General features: G+C 44.1%; 1 protein-coding gene across 1 annotated transcript in view; it reads left to right on the top strand.

The window, feature by feature from the left end:
• Positions 1-15,121, top strand: part of EXOC4 (exocyst complex component 4) — a 408,882-nt gene that overhangs the window by 341,869 nt on the left and 51,892 nt on the right. The window contains exons 13-14 of the mRNA XM_049813739.1: positions 457-612; positions 11,464-11,642. Of these exons, the coding sequence (XP_049669696.1) occupies positions 457-612; positions 11,464-11,642 (335 nt within the window). The remainder of the gene's footprint in view (positions 1-456; positions 613-11,463; positions 11,643-15,121) is intronic.

Here is a 15,121-nt window from a genome sequence, read left to right as displayed (position 1 = left end):
GTGAGCTGGTGGCTTCCACCCAGGTCTTCCTGGGCAGGTTTCCACATTGCAGTCACAACACAATCAGCAGCGGCTGGCAAGCTCGATTGAGATTGCAGAGAACAAATGAGCCATGAAGAAACTACCTTCTCTCTCTTCTAGTACAGAATGACCTCCTCCGGTTGTGTAAATGATTGCAGGTTGAATGATTTCAAGGGTGGGGAGAACATGGCCCTTTTTCCCTTAAAGGACTCCATCAAAGTACATCAAGAGTTGTGAGTTTAAGAGAATTTGTAATCTGTCCACCCATGTTGCCGTGACTTCTACACGAGCGTTCTGTTGAATTCCTCTTTAGACCCCTTCCTTAATGCTTAATGCACCTTTGTATGTGATAGGGATTTTAAGGAATATCTGCGGAATTGTGTGAAAAGGACAATTTGCTTCGCACTAATGTGATTGTTGCTGCTTTCCCCGTAGGAGTATCGTGCAGTCGGATGAAAAGCTGGTGATCAGTGCATCCTGGGCTAAAGATGACGATATTAGCAGGCTCCTGAAATCTCTGCCCAACTGGAGCAACATGGCTCAGCCCAAGCAACTGAGACCCAAGAGAGAGGAGGAAGAAGACTTTATAAGGTAAAATATTTTATGAAGTTGTAAAAGGGTTTCAAGGAGAGTAGCAACAACAGTAAAACTTGCTGGAAACAAAATAATTATGGTGTTCGCATAGCTGTTGTTTCCCCAGGTGTGAGAAGAGGTTGGGATGTGATCTTTCCTCAAGTAGAGTAATGAAACTTGAGTCCATGTGCCATTACGCTGGGTGATTTTAATCCCAGGCACCAGCTTTGCTGAACTGAGAACTTCCTTTGTGTTGCCTGGATTCGGCTCTGTTGATGGTATTGAGAAATCATTAAGGAAATTACCTGTTTGGGGGATGTTTCTGGGGTTTGCTTATCAGTCGTGTGATGGATTGGTAGATAAACCATCCTGAAGCTCTTTATCCTTCAAGAGAAAGGAGAAAGCAGAGCTTCTCATATGCAACAAGGCCAGAAGAGAGGGAGACCATAGTTCAGTAAGGAGCTTCAGTGGCAGTGCCAGCTTGCTGCTTCCCTGCCCTTACTGCTCATTTCTGCTCGCTGTGTTGTTCAAACAAGGCTATTTGAAGAATTGTGCTTGTGAATCGAGTCAGGAAAGTGCCTGGGACTGGGCAGGGAAAGACAGGGTTACTTTTAATTCAGGCAGATCCTGATGGTGCTACTCTTATCACCCATGCGATGAAGAGAGCTGCAGTCCGCGACCTAATGGAGGGGCCAGGTGGTTGTACTGGGCAGGAATTCCCAAAACGGGCCTTGTCACCAAAGCCGTCCTCCATTTGAGCCGTGACCTGGTGGTGTTTCTTCTCTGTCCCAACACCAGGAGCTGTGTAAGGAGAGTCAAATGAAAAATATTGGTGTACTTCCAAAGGGGATTCTTTCAGAGGCAACTTGTTGTGCCCAAACCAGATTGTTTCTACCTGTTCAGGCAAGTGAAAGCCTGTAAGTAGGCAGATTGCCTTTCCCTGCACACTGTAAATGGCTTAGTCTCTGAATTGTTGACGCTTCCTGAAGAAACAGGTCCTCTTTGTCATTCCAGCGAGTCAAAAAGCTTGTCTGCACATTCCCATCACTATTCATCACTTCCTTGATTGGCAGTTGGCTATAAAACTGTAGGAATAAGTGAAGCTGTTGAAAATTACAAGTCTAATTTGCCCAGATTGTCATTTTACTTATTCACTGAATGCAAGCACAATAACATAAAGATGATGCAGTCTAAAGAGAGGAACGACGAAGAGTATAAAATATGTCTAGTCACAGAAATGTTTGCTCATACTGCAGTGGGGGTAATCAGCTTTGCCAGTGTTTTAAAAAATCTTCAGTGGTACTGGAAGAGTGAGGATGAAGAGCCCGTGAGGTCTTTGTGCAATCCCTGAGTTTTTTGCGATTCATCAATTCAGTCCTAGCCTCCGTCTTTGCCGTCGCATTTATCCTTTGCTCTTGGCACAGAAAGGCGTTGGGATGCCCTCCTGGCTCTTGCTGTGATTTGTGCGCTGTCAGCGTGGGACACCAGAGCTCCCATGGATGCAGTGCTAGGTACTACAGCCTGCGCGTAACCTGCTAGTGTAAATTCCCAGCCAGGCTAAATCTGATGGCCGAGCTCAGTCTGACGCTAGCAGTGCCAACATTTTATTCCAATATTGCCATTTTACTATTCTTTAATTGAAGTATTTTGTGAAATTGTATTGGAGGTGTTAGAGTGGAAAGCCTGTTAGGTCATCTACATGGAATTCACTGGGAAAAAGTCCTGTACCGTGTCTTTTTTTAGCCTAAACATTAGGACAAAGATCTTTTCTTAGTATCTGTTTGCACAGAGTATCATGTATTAAGCTTCCGCTCCTCAGAGTGCCGTGTGAATGCTCTTGTAGCATTAATTTAAATGATAATAATTGGTCTGGGCTAGTTTTAGCCGTTGATGGTAAGCGACATGGCTTATAAACTTCCTCAAGAATCTGTGCATGCTTGAATAGATCTCTCCTGAAAGCTTCAAAATAAAATTAATTGCTTGTCCAATTTTTTGTCATCTTTCCATTTAAGCAGACTTTTTGCAGACTTTCTCCTAATACAAAGGAATGCGATTTCTTCACTGCTGTTGCTTCTTTCTCTTCCTCTTGGCGCTGCTGATGAATTGGGAATAATTCTGCCGTAGCTGTCACTGCCTGAACACAGCAAAAGGGAGCCAAAGGGAAATGGGTCCTGCGGATAACTTGGTTATTAGGGTCGTGACTGTGGCGGGAGAGCCTGGGAGAGCTCAGTTCATTCTCATTTTAACCATCCAAGATATTTAAAAATTGATATACAGATACCCACCTGTGTTCACAGACCCCCCTCCTCGGCTAGCAGGGACAGGACTAAACATCCTTTCCTGCAAAGGAAGGTTTAAGCTTGATGAAACATGGGAGCATGTTCCTTTCGGACATAAAACAAGGCTGACAGCAGTGCTTGAACTACTCAGCAGCATCCCTTTATGAGCGTTGCTAAAATAAATGCGTCCTGAAAGTTTACCACCAGTTTTTGTACTGTGGCAGGATGAGATATCAGTGCACAGTTTTCTTTCCCTCCCCCTCCCTAGGTTTCCTGTAACTCATTTTTTTAATTAAAAAGAAGAATCCAAACGCGATGTCTTTGCAAAAAAAAACCTCATGCATATCTGTGTTGACAGTGATTGATTTTGTTGTCTTAACCCGCCACTATCTCTTTTGCGAATAGATGTCAAAAGGCAGGGTAAGATACTAGCAGAATCTCCCCATTAATATTCCGGTGTGGTTGGCCAGACAAAGGGACCTGATTGAGCATATTATAGTAGCTCAGAACTTGGCAAGGGGAGAAAGGAAAGAAAAGTCATGCCTCTATTCGTATAATTAGTTTTTAAAGCTCTGAAGGCTATTTGGCACTGGGGTGAGTGTGAAATATGCTGCCCTTATCGCTTTATAAAGGTTAGCCTTCAGTTCATTACTGAATCAGATACGTTGGTGATAAAACCCAAAGATGTATCATTTCCAGGTTTGCCTTTGACGAGGAAAAGCAATGTAAAAAGAACTTCAGATCTGGTCGCGCTCGAGTTACAGCAGAAATTCTTGGGTTTCGGTGCAGCCCTGCGGCACAAGGGGGGGCAGGGGGCAAGGGTGCTGTGCACCCGAGGGAAACCACGTCTTCGGGGCGCTGAGGAAGGCGTGCTGGCAATTCACGGGGCAACAGATTTGCCTGGAAAAACCCCGCGTTGGTCTGAAGATTACCACAACGCAGATTATTCTGGTTGCAGATCTGAGATACCAAACCTGTGTTAGGAAGAGGATGGTGATTTTCTTCTCACCTTTTGATTCCAGCAAGCTCCTGAACACTGAACTTAACTTTAACCTGAGAATCTAATCCTAATGGAGCAATAAAAAAACCCACTTCTCAGTGTCTCCATGTGCCACGTGACTTTGCTTTTCACTGCTTTTGTGTTTTTTTAATGAGGATAACCTGACTGCAGGGTGCTCCAGCTGCCTGCTGCTTCTTCCCCTGCCTCTCCCGTTCACTTGAGAATGCTCATCCCTCCTTGCTCTACACCAAAAGGAGGGAGGGATGTATATTCATGCACCATGGAAGGGTACCTATGCAATAGCAGAGCCTTCACCAAATCATCCAAATGGCATTAGTCAGAAGAGTTACACTATCCCTGCTACTTACTAGGATCTCTTCTCTTCCCCTGATTTAGTTAATGCCGATCCTCTGACTGTATTTCCAACGTAAAGCTCGAGCCTGCGTGCAGATGTGGGTCTGCTTTGGACATGTGTCACTGTTGGACGAGACAAAAATGTCAGACTAAAGGAAAAGAGCAGGGATGGGCTAAAGGGTGTCCCTCCAGAAGACATGATGGGAGCAATAAATGTACTCTCCAGTTTTGGATATATATTGGGACTGTCTTGGGAGCCACTATCTCGCCTCAGCTCCCATGGAGCATGCAGCACATCTCGCCTGTGCCCTGGGACAGCACATCATCTATCCAACAGCATCAAAGACACCGGGGTACCCTCCAGAGAATGAAATCTCCTCTCCTTTCCATTTCATGGGGCAGAGCACGTGCAGCTGACGGTGGATGGATTGAGCACATCTCTACTCCAGATGCAAAGCTTTGCTTAGCCCTGGGAGCAAGATGCAGAGTTAAAGGAGCTGGTGGTCTGAGGCGTGATTTTACACCACAGTGGATTAGAAAAGCTCCCCTGAGCTCTTCCCCAGAGAGCAGGGCAGTAAACTCAAGAGGTTGGTCCAGAGCTCCTAGGACTGGTCACAGCTTGAATTACTTCAGCTGTTTCCAAAAGGATCAACATGCTGTAAACTTCCCATTGTGTAAATAAACAGTCTGGAAAGCAGAATTGGGAACGTGCTGGGACAAGTTGCATTGAACCATCAAGTCCTTCTCTTGGCGGAAAGGGAGAGCTGTGATGGCAGGAGCATGGAGTTCAGGTCCTACCTTGGGCTAGGGTGGTCTTCTCTCGTTCCACCTCTCTGGGCAGCCAGAAGGCACTGGCCAAAGTTTTCATCAAAAGCTAAATCTCAGGTTGTTCCATCTGCTGTCTGGTGGGTGTTTTCTGTGGTATTAGGTTTGGAGCTTTCTGTTATTTTTATTCTCTTTTGCTGTCTTAGTATTGCTCCTGCTCCTTGATCCTTTTCTGAAGCCTTGATGGTTTATGGAAGGCTTTTCCCCTTCTTTACCTCTTAGCTCTCCCTCCCATTCTCAGTTGTAGCTTTTCTGTCTGTCTTTCCTTGTTTCTCTTTCTCTCAAGAATAAAAAGTCTCCCTCTCCAATTTCTCAGGCTCTATTTATTATATTCACTATAATTCTAAAAGGTGAAAGGATAAATTTGTAAGATTGGCAGCAGACTGTAGACCTTTTTTCCCTCTACTGGGACTATGAACCTGAGCGTACCATAGGTGTGAGTCGTTTCCATTTGGTGACAGTCTGCTCCTTCATATGACATGGGTTTCTAGACCTCTTTTTTGGATCCTACGGGAAAACGTTCCTGATCACGAGCACAAATGATACTAAATCCTATTGCTGCTGGGAGTCTCATCCAAGAGGTGTAAAATTGAGTGAGCACCTGGATCTTCACAGGGCACCTCCATATCTGAGAAGTTTCCTTCTGCCTTTGCTTCTCTTGTGAAAACAAAGAAGTTTTGGAGGATTTGGGCTGAATTGAATTTGGGGTTTTTGAGGATTACATATATTCCGAACCTGAATCCAGGAAGAATCTCCCAACTTCAGATTCCTTAGTCCTAAAAATTGAATTGTCTATTGAAATGAGTGCAGCAATGCCCAGCGCTTCCAACGTACTTTTTGGGGGTAATGTCTGTGCCCCTAAACTGCTTAGCAGGGATAGAGGGGAAGGCAGAGCACAAATGTGGAGATTCAGCTTCTCCACAGATTTAATAACAGCTCCTGTTTTAACAAGATTGTATATCGCTAAATCACATCATTAGAGCTACACAATATACTCCAAGACACTTCCTTGTCTGCTGTGATAAATTGTATAATATAAACTTAACAAGACCAGAATATTCAAATAAATTTAAGCGAGAAGATGGCGTGTGATGTTACAGCTTAAAATTGTCAATTAGTGATGTCTGCTTTTTGACAGTGTTGCGACCTCTCAGCAGAGATTTGGAGCTGCCAGGGAGCGCTGGCGCCAATCACGCCGGTCCTTAATAGAGATGCACAAATTGTTGTCGAGGCTTTGCAAATCCCAATGAACCTCAAATCTGGGTCATTTTTAGGATGGGCTAGAACTTCAGTCCTTTAAAGCCGAATACCTTAGGTTGGCGGGGTGAATTTATATCCACTGAGGATCCTTTGCAGCAGCTTTTTATCAGGGCTACAATGCTGTTTGGATGTGCTGCGAAAAATGTTCTCATGTGCTGAATTTTTAAAATACCTTCAGGTGCTGAATCTTTGAAGCAAGTGAAACGGCGTCTTCTGCAGGAAGATGGCTGGGCTGGGTTTTATTGTTCTTGCAGCAGCAAATCATTTCAGAGGGCTTCCCTTTGCAGAAAAAAGCCCACGTGGGTTATTTGTTTTGGTGCTTGCATGATTTCTTTATGATAGTTGAAAAAATTCTGGTGCAAGATGAGGCAACAAACCACCTTATCGCTCTTTCTTTATAAATAAGAACATAACGGGAATTTCTCTGAATTAATCAAGGGGAGATCTGTCTGCCTGGGTAGTTTCTATATACAGTTTTTAAGCACAGTCTCCAGGCTGACTCTATGGCTCAAGTGCAGGAACAGAAAACAAAGAGGTTGTAGAAATTTCGATGACATAAATACATAGAAAAATCTGCTGATCCAAAAGAAGTTGCAAAGGTGCAATGAAACTGATACAAATACTGTCATTATAATCTTTCCGTTATAATGTGTATCATCTTTTGAGACTGTAGATATGTATATATACTATATGTATTTTAAGTGGTTTATATTAGGTAGCATATTGGGTTGTTACATGGCAAGCTTTTTACCCAGTAATTGTCTTCATTAACATTTTCATGGGTGTTCAATTGAATGTGGTTTTGGTACAACACCAAGCTTCCTAGACCATTTCCATCTTGGTCCTGTTCACGCTTTAATAGCTACTTTTAGGGTAGTTCCTCTACAGCCACAGCTCTGCCCGCTGCTTTTATCTGCGGTTTAAATTAATTTTGTTGCTTCTCTGCAAGCTCAATGGAAAGCATCCCTTTGAGGCTGCGGTCTAGAGGGTGTGAGGAAGGACAGGAGGTCCTCGTTGGGTCAGCGTGTGCCTGGGGGGCTTCCCAAAGGGCTTGCTTGATGTCCCCCCATCCTCCTGCAGCTCCACGCACCCTCCCAGCGAGCCGTTTCCTCGGCATTATTTGCCAAAGGGATAACTGACACTAATTTCTTGGCAGAGAAAAGGGAGAGGAGCAGTAAGGGAACATAAAGCTGCTGCCAAGGGTACATCAGAGACCTCCTTCCTCGTTCTGCAGTATCGATGTGGACACTTGGCTGCTTTTCAGTCCCGCTCTGGCACGGTCAGAGTGCCTTAAACGTAATACGGGTCATCTTGATTTATCACACATGCTCTTCCCTGGCCTTTCGTCCCTCGCATATGAGTTTCCCATCCTCTCATGTTTATGCTGAAATATGAATGAGGGGAAGCCTCGTATATTGTCATCAGTCCCTCTGTTTCCAGTCAGTTTAGCTCAATAGGTTGTTTAATTTTACTACCAGCTCATCCCTTAAAAGCATCACCATTGCTCTTGGTTGCTGGAGGAGAGGAGGAGGAAGCCAGTCTGCCTGCAGAAGACTTCTTTGGGGAACTAGGAGAGCGGCTTTTCCCCGTCCCTGCTGGTACCGTGCCAAGGATGCGCTGTGCATCCTATACAGTATCCACGAGACCAGCGTGGATCTATAGCTGATACATTGCTGGTTGCTGTGTTTGAAAAGAAAAAAAAAAAAAAAAAAAAAGAGAGAAATGAAGATGGTTTAACAAAGGGAAACAAAATGAGGTACTTAGTTAATCTGAGGATTAAGCTAGCACAGCTGGCCTGCTCTGACAAAGCAGAGATTTAAGAGTGAACCCTGTTGCAGTGCACACAAATCCCATGGGAATCGAGACTAAAGAGCAATGAAGCGGTGTGGCACCGGTGTGGCATCAGATATCGGTATAAGGAAGAGTGAGTTCCCACAAAGAAACAGCTGGGCAGTGAAAAAAGGCGCTTGGACTTGCTTTATTGTCAGTGTAGTTGATATGCAGTATTAATCTCCACCTTAAGCGTGGGTATATGCACGGCTGAATTAACTGCAGGAGAGTGGAGCTTTGCCTTTTGTTACAGTTTTGTAAAACACTCTGTTAGGAACCACTTGGTTATGAGGTTTTCTCGTTTTCTAAAATATTATCAACTCTGTGGCTGGAAATTTCCATCTTTGGGTGCTCACCAGAAGTTGTAGGATCTTTTATTGTTCTCAGAAGCTTTGGCAAGGTCCAAAGCAAACTTCATGGGTAAGGTAGGATGGGATTTGAATTTTCAAAATCGTGTTAATTCAAACCAAGGGTACCTGCTGAACCATCAAAAATTCGTAAATTAAATGCAGAAGATGCCTGCAGATCTCTTTGTATGTGCTGGCTCTGTCTTCGATACACACTTAAAAATGTGACAAGTATTGGCTGAGAAGCTGTATGGGAATCAAAGGTCTGAAGATGCTATTTTAATACAGGTACTCAAAAAAGCAGAGTTAAAGTTGGATATTCAGTTGATTTGCTTTTTATATCCTTCCTGTTAAATGTTTAGCCTTGCAAATTTAATAAAGACAAAGAAAGGCATGTAGTGAATATTCTCTCAAGCAGGCATCCAGAACACTAGCAAAAATTTGCTTCAGGGAGACGTTTGCTAACAGCAGGTTTAAATTGAAATCACAGGAATCCACCAGAACTCTTTAAAGTTCTCTTCTGAAAGGGAGTTACTTGCTGAAGGTTGTCTCTGTTATAGGTTTCAGTTTGTGCGAAAGAGTGAATTGGGCTTTCTGCAGTCAAGGATAGGTATTAAAGAAAACAATTAAATATATTTACTGCCTTTTTGATACAAACTTCTGTTGTTTTAGAGCGAGTGGCAGAATCGCAGTGGTCCCAACAACATTTCAGAGTATAGCTTCCCATAGAAGACCTTGTTTGTATTCCTTCCAGGAGCAAAAATAGGAAATACAGCATGCTTTGTATTGTATAGATTTTTCCCAGCCTGACTGAAAGCACTGTATTATTCATGCACAGGGTATCCATCCAAAGGGGTGCCAAAACCATTTGTCTTCGCATGTGGGAAGGCAGAAGAGTTGTCCCCGTGATAAAACCGAATTTGTAATCGCGGCTGTGGGCAGCGGCGTGGTAGTGACTCCTCATTTAACAGCTCTCAAATCGTGGTTCCCAAAAAAGTGCTTTTTCTACGGCATTTTGTGTTGGAAAGCCATGTTAATGAAGGTAGAAATTCACCAAATGTTTCATTTCTTACTTTTCTGAGTGATTGATGCAGTTGCCAGTGGGATTTGACAGTCTAAGTCAACAGGAGTGGTTTGGTTGGAGGGGAAAAAGCATATCTCTGAAATGTCTTCTGCTCCACAGGAACAGATGAGGATATCTGAGCGTTTGTAGGTGGGCAGAGCTAAGTAAGGTGTTTTATGTTTGCTGTAGAAGTCAATAACTTGTTTTACTTTAAAGAAATATCATGCTTTACCAAAAAAAACGTCTAGCCTGGCTATGAACTTGTCCACCCAGTTCAATCTTATATTCATTCACCTTTGAAGACCCATTTGGCCTTTGGATGCGTTGCTCAGCTGTCCTCACTCCCCAAAGCTTTCTGGCCTCTTACGACTATCTAAGAAATGCCTGGTCAGGGAAGCTTGTTAAGGGCTTTTGTGAAGTTCAGAAAGGATTTAACATGTTTCTAATAGCCAGAATGGATCAACATTAGCCCCATCTTACAGAGAGGAAGAACAGCTGAATTACCACTGCCATAGTCCACTGGAGTTGGAGATGTTTCTGCGTCTCAGTCCTCAGACACAGCCAACAGATAAGGATTCCTCCCAAACCGTAGTATGAGGGATACAGCCTAAGGCAACATATTTTTTATTGTCAAGCAGAAGAAAATCCTTGAAGAGATTTTTTTAATGAAGGCTATTTTTATTTTTTGCCTTTAATGAATTCAATTGAGCAATTTAAAACCATTTCAGAGTCGTTCTTTTTTTTTTTTTTTCTCAAGTGACAGTGAAGTCCCACAAATCTAGGGAGATGCTGGCAATAAAACTGCTTAGATAGTATATAAAATGCCACTGATGGGATTATTTTGCTGCAGTTCGTTGCAGCTATTATGCTCAGCAGCATGATTCCTCATTGTAAGTTCATAAAAGAGCTAATGACAGGAAGTGGAGATTTGCAAAGTTGAATGAAAGTGGAATGCAAATTCATAACAAAAAGAGCAACTAATGATGGGAAGAGTGTACTGAGGACCATGGTAAATGTGGCGTCACTTAGAGTCTTTCAATGAAATGCACTTGGTTTCAGCCAGGAGCTATTGTAATTAGATGTAGGAACCATGTCATGATTTTCTCCATCCTAATGGTACACAAAAAGTCATGCCGGAGTCTCTTTACCTGCAAGCGATGAGAATATTTGCCATGCAAATACTTCTTGGGGATAACCAAACATGCTCTTTGTGGAGACAAGTATTGGGAAAGCTAAATCTGAATGCAAAAGATGAAACGTGACAGTGGAGTGAGCAGTCACACACCTTGAAAGAAAATTTTTCAGCTTTTGGGGGGTAAACACATTTGTCTTGGTCGTCATTTTTCACCAGGTTTTATCTCTGTGCAAGTAAAATAATGCACGGACTGATACTCAAAATCATTTGTTTGTCACTTTGTCATGATAAGCCATCAGGTTTCACAGGAGATTTCTTTTGACAGATGTGTGGAAAAAAAAGTGAATCGGGGATTGGAAAAGCTGATTTACAAGGAAAGATTAAAAGTACTGCATGTGTGTTATTTATGCATATCCCAGGGAGGCACAGAAAGCACCTGCATGCCTCAGCAAGGTGTAAATGCTGGGGGCTGGGGAAGAGGTGTGGGAGTTGATCGGGGTGAAGTTTGTAACTATGAGGAATAAGGTGAAATTTGGAGATTATAAATGCAGAGAGAAGGATAGAAAAAAAACCCTCCTGAAACAGAGGTGTCATGAGCTGCAGAATATTTTATCCACTGTAACAAGACTTCAAAAACTCCACCAGACAACGTTCTTGAGACCCCGTGCTGGAACAGTTGTGCACTGACTGGTTTGACCTTCTCCGTGGTGTTACCGGTGTCTCCCCCTTGCTGTCCTGTGCTGTATTTCTGAGAGTGGCTTTGATTTGCATTTCAGGGCCGCTTTCGGCAAAGAGTCAGAAGTTCTCATTGGCAACCTTGGAGATAAACTCATTCCTCAACAGGAGATCCTGCGGGACGTCAGCGACCTGAAAGCCTTGGCCAACATGCACGAGAGCCTGGAGTGGTTAGCAGGTCGCACCAAGGCAGCTTTCTCCAACCTCTCAACCACCCAGAGTAAGTAGCTCCCATAGGAGAACCTTTGTCTTAGAAATGGAGAACCAACATAATGACGTGATCTTCGCAGGAGTGGGCACCTTCTGCTCGTGATTTCAAAGCGGGTTTATGTCGGAGGGAAGTAGAAAGCAAAGCAGCTCAATCTCTTTCTTCCTAGTGAATGCTGTGGTGTGACATCTGCTCGGGCTGCGGTGGGCACCACGTGAGGGTACCAGGAACATCCTTTCTAGCGTGAGCTCCTGAAGGGTTGAGCTTTTCAGCAGTCCCTGCTAATGACATTGCGCAGGAGCAGGTAGCAATGCTGATACAGCTTTCATTTTCTTTAAAGCATCGCTAGATTGCTGAATATTTAAAAAGATATGTGTATTATAAATTCAGTAGAGAAATTGAACAGCTTTTAATGAGGAGTGCCCTAACGTGCATGTCACTGGGGCACTGATGCTCAGCCTGCAAAGGCAGAAGCAACCCTTGGTGAACCAAGGTGCCAGGAGGGAGAGACAGGGGAGCCTGGAGACATCGCTTCTGCTCCTGGCTGTCAAGGATTGCCCGCACTACTTTTGTGAGATCATTTCACTTCTCTCTGCTTCAGCTTTTGCTCCTTCCCTCAGGGAATAGTGATTATTTTTTTCTGTCTGGAAAGTGCTAGAGATGTGGTTAGCATTCCTTCTCTTCTTATCACTGTCACTGGCGTTGTCTGCACGGCGTCACATTCAGAGCAGGGTCGTGGCTGTGCCCCAGAAGTAAGAGTTCGGCATAAACACACCTCAGCTCTGCTGCTTTCCGCTGTTACTGGCTTGCAAGGAGTCACCTATAGCTCAGCTGACGTGGGGTTAAGCTTTTCCTAGGACCTGGGGTTTGGGTCTCGCCTGCCTACCGAGACATTCCCGGTAGCTGTTCTGTGTCACAGGTTGTCCCTGGGGAGGTAGCCATGCATTTGTTAGAGCACTTCATATTGCCCTAGATCCCTGTAATAAAATATTGCGTGTTTTACAAATATTGAGCATCCCCTGTTGTCTAGGGGTTATGTTAAATGCAGCTGCCTTGGGTGTGGAAGGAGGCATCCACACTGTGCTATAGATGAGGTGCAGAGAAGAAAAGCGTTGCATAAAAAAATCCGCACAGCTTGGTGAGATCCCAGGACACCTGGGGATGTAGTGAGGATACACGGCGTTTCTGCAGTTTGGCATGCAAATACGGAGCAGAGTCCTGGGGGAAGGTACCCACAGAGGAGCAGGACTGTGGGCAGCCAGAACTTGTGGGAATTTGGCATTGAAAATCACCTCAGCCTTCTTTTCTGGGAAGTGATGGGGGAAATTTGCTGGTGCTAAATAAAGTCATAGTGTTATATCTCCATTAAAATAGTTGTCCCTCAACAGCAGAGCATCTCTGGTTGACTGACATTCCTTCCTATGGCTTATAACTCTGCTCTAGAGCAGGACCTTTAAACTCTTTACTGCAGCTGTCCACGATCAGTTTGATGGGATCCAGAAGGATAATTAAGATTATACAATCAGCTAACAATTAAAATACAACCAAATGCTACAGGTAGCTTTAATATGCCTGTATCTCATACTCTGAGTTCTCAATACCTGAGTGACAAGAAGAACTGCTGTGTCTTACAGGGTGTACATTAGAAGATTATAAAAAAAAAAATAAAACAAAACCCAATGGAAAATGCTTTCAAAGTCCGGTAGCCAAATATTTATTCACAGAACTTTAGTTACTGGGAGAGTTTTTCAGGCTGAGGAGTTGTGCTCTGACAGTCAAAGTTGTTAAAAATAAAAACATCATTTATAATTTCAGTTCTAGTTGAAACTCGAATTTTTTAATAAATCAATATTTTCCAGACATAAAAGGGCATGAGCGTGACTTTCAGGCTTCTGAGAGGACGTTACACGCAGCAGTGAATAAACATAAAAGTACGAAGTGTAATATTTCACTTGGCAGCGTCCTCCTGACAATAAAAATTCATCTTCCTTTGTAATAACTTTATACCAATGCACTAAAATGTCTGTACACAAATGCCAGGAGTATCTGAAACAAGAGGAAGAACGAGCAGTGTTAGAAAATGATAGAGGCTGTTGACCTCATGGTTATAAATGAAACCTGGTGCAGTATATCTCATAAATGGAACATCAATAGAGCTGACTGCAATCTATATGGGAGAAGTAAAAAGTGATGCCGTGGGGCAGAGGTGGTGGTGTAAGTCAGATGTATTTACAAATCGAGCAAGCTATGGTGATATACAAGGGAGTGCAATTCTTTTGGGGAAGAACACGAAGAATAAAGAACAGAGGAAAAATGAGATGAGATGTCTCTTTCCATCCCACCTGGGCGGGAGGAGAAGAGCAATGCAAATGTGCTTGGGCTGAGCTGGGAGGAGGAAAAATTAAAACTACCTATTGTTTCAAAGATTCATACAATGTTAATGCCGTAACGCTCAACTGTCATACGAGTTTCTCTGTTCTTTTCTGTCATGGTTTGATCATCTGAATTTCTGAGCATCTCGTTGCTGAGAAGCCAGAGCAAGTTAATGAGCATCAGAGGGAGGGAGGGAAGAAGGAAATAACTGACCGAAAGTAAAGCTAAATAAAAGGGGTTTCTGCCGCTCACCAAAGCTCACCACAGTCAGATTCAGATCGCCGTAAGTGCAGCCACCTTTGTCATTTCAGCATCGTAACTTTGACTTTAAGACATGCCCACATGAAACCCAAGCATTTCAGGTCAATGCGACTGGAATCCATGGTTCATCATATGCAAGTCAACGGGCCATTAGTCACCCAGCTCACTTTTTCGGTAGCTGACTTTGGGCAGATGGCAGCTGTTATATTCCTTTGAGCAATTCTGTCTTCTGCTTTATTTTTCTCCTTGGACTAGATGCTCCATTGAAGTGTCTATGCTTGAACAAGAGCAGTAATCTCATTAACTGGTAGCAGTGGTGGGGCTTTATCTTCCGTGCTTACCACATGTTGAGCCAACGCATGATGAGAACACACGTCCCGGTCTTTGATCGTGTATTGGGCTTGTGTGGCGAGGTTTTGGTAGCAGGGGGGCTACAGGGGTGGCTTCTGTGAGAAGCTGCTGGAAGCTTCCCCTATGTCCAACAGAGCCAAGGCCAGCCGGCTCCAAGACGGACCCGCCGCTGGCCAAGGCCAAGCACATCAGCGACGGTGGTAACGCCTCTGTGATAACATATTTAAGAAGGGAAAAAAAAAGTTGTTAGAGCACAGAAACTGCAGCCGGAGAGAGGAGTGAGAACATGTGAGAGAAACAACCCCGCAGCCCCCCAGGTCAGTGCAGAAGGAGGGAGGAGATGCTCCAGGCGCCGGAGCAGAGATTCCCCTGCAGCCGTGGTGATGAAGACCACGGTGAGGCAGGCTATCCCCCTGCAGCCCAGGGAGCTCCACGGGGGAGCAGATCTCCACCTGCAGCCCGGGGAGAGAGGAGCCCACGCCGGAGCAGGAGAAGAGTGAGGAGTC

This window comes from Accipiter gentilis, chromosome 11, assembly GCF_929443795.1.
Source record: "Accipiter gentilis chromosome 11, bAccGen1.1, whole genome shotgun sequence".
NCBI classification, from domain to species: Eukaryota; Metazoa; Chordata; class Aves; order Accipitriformes; family Accipitridae; genus Astur; species Astur gentilis.
The sequence above is the reverse complement of the archived record's forward strand: the minus strand, read 5'-3'. Positions and strand labels throughout refer to the sequence as shown.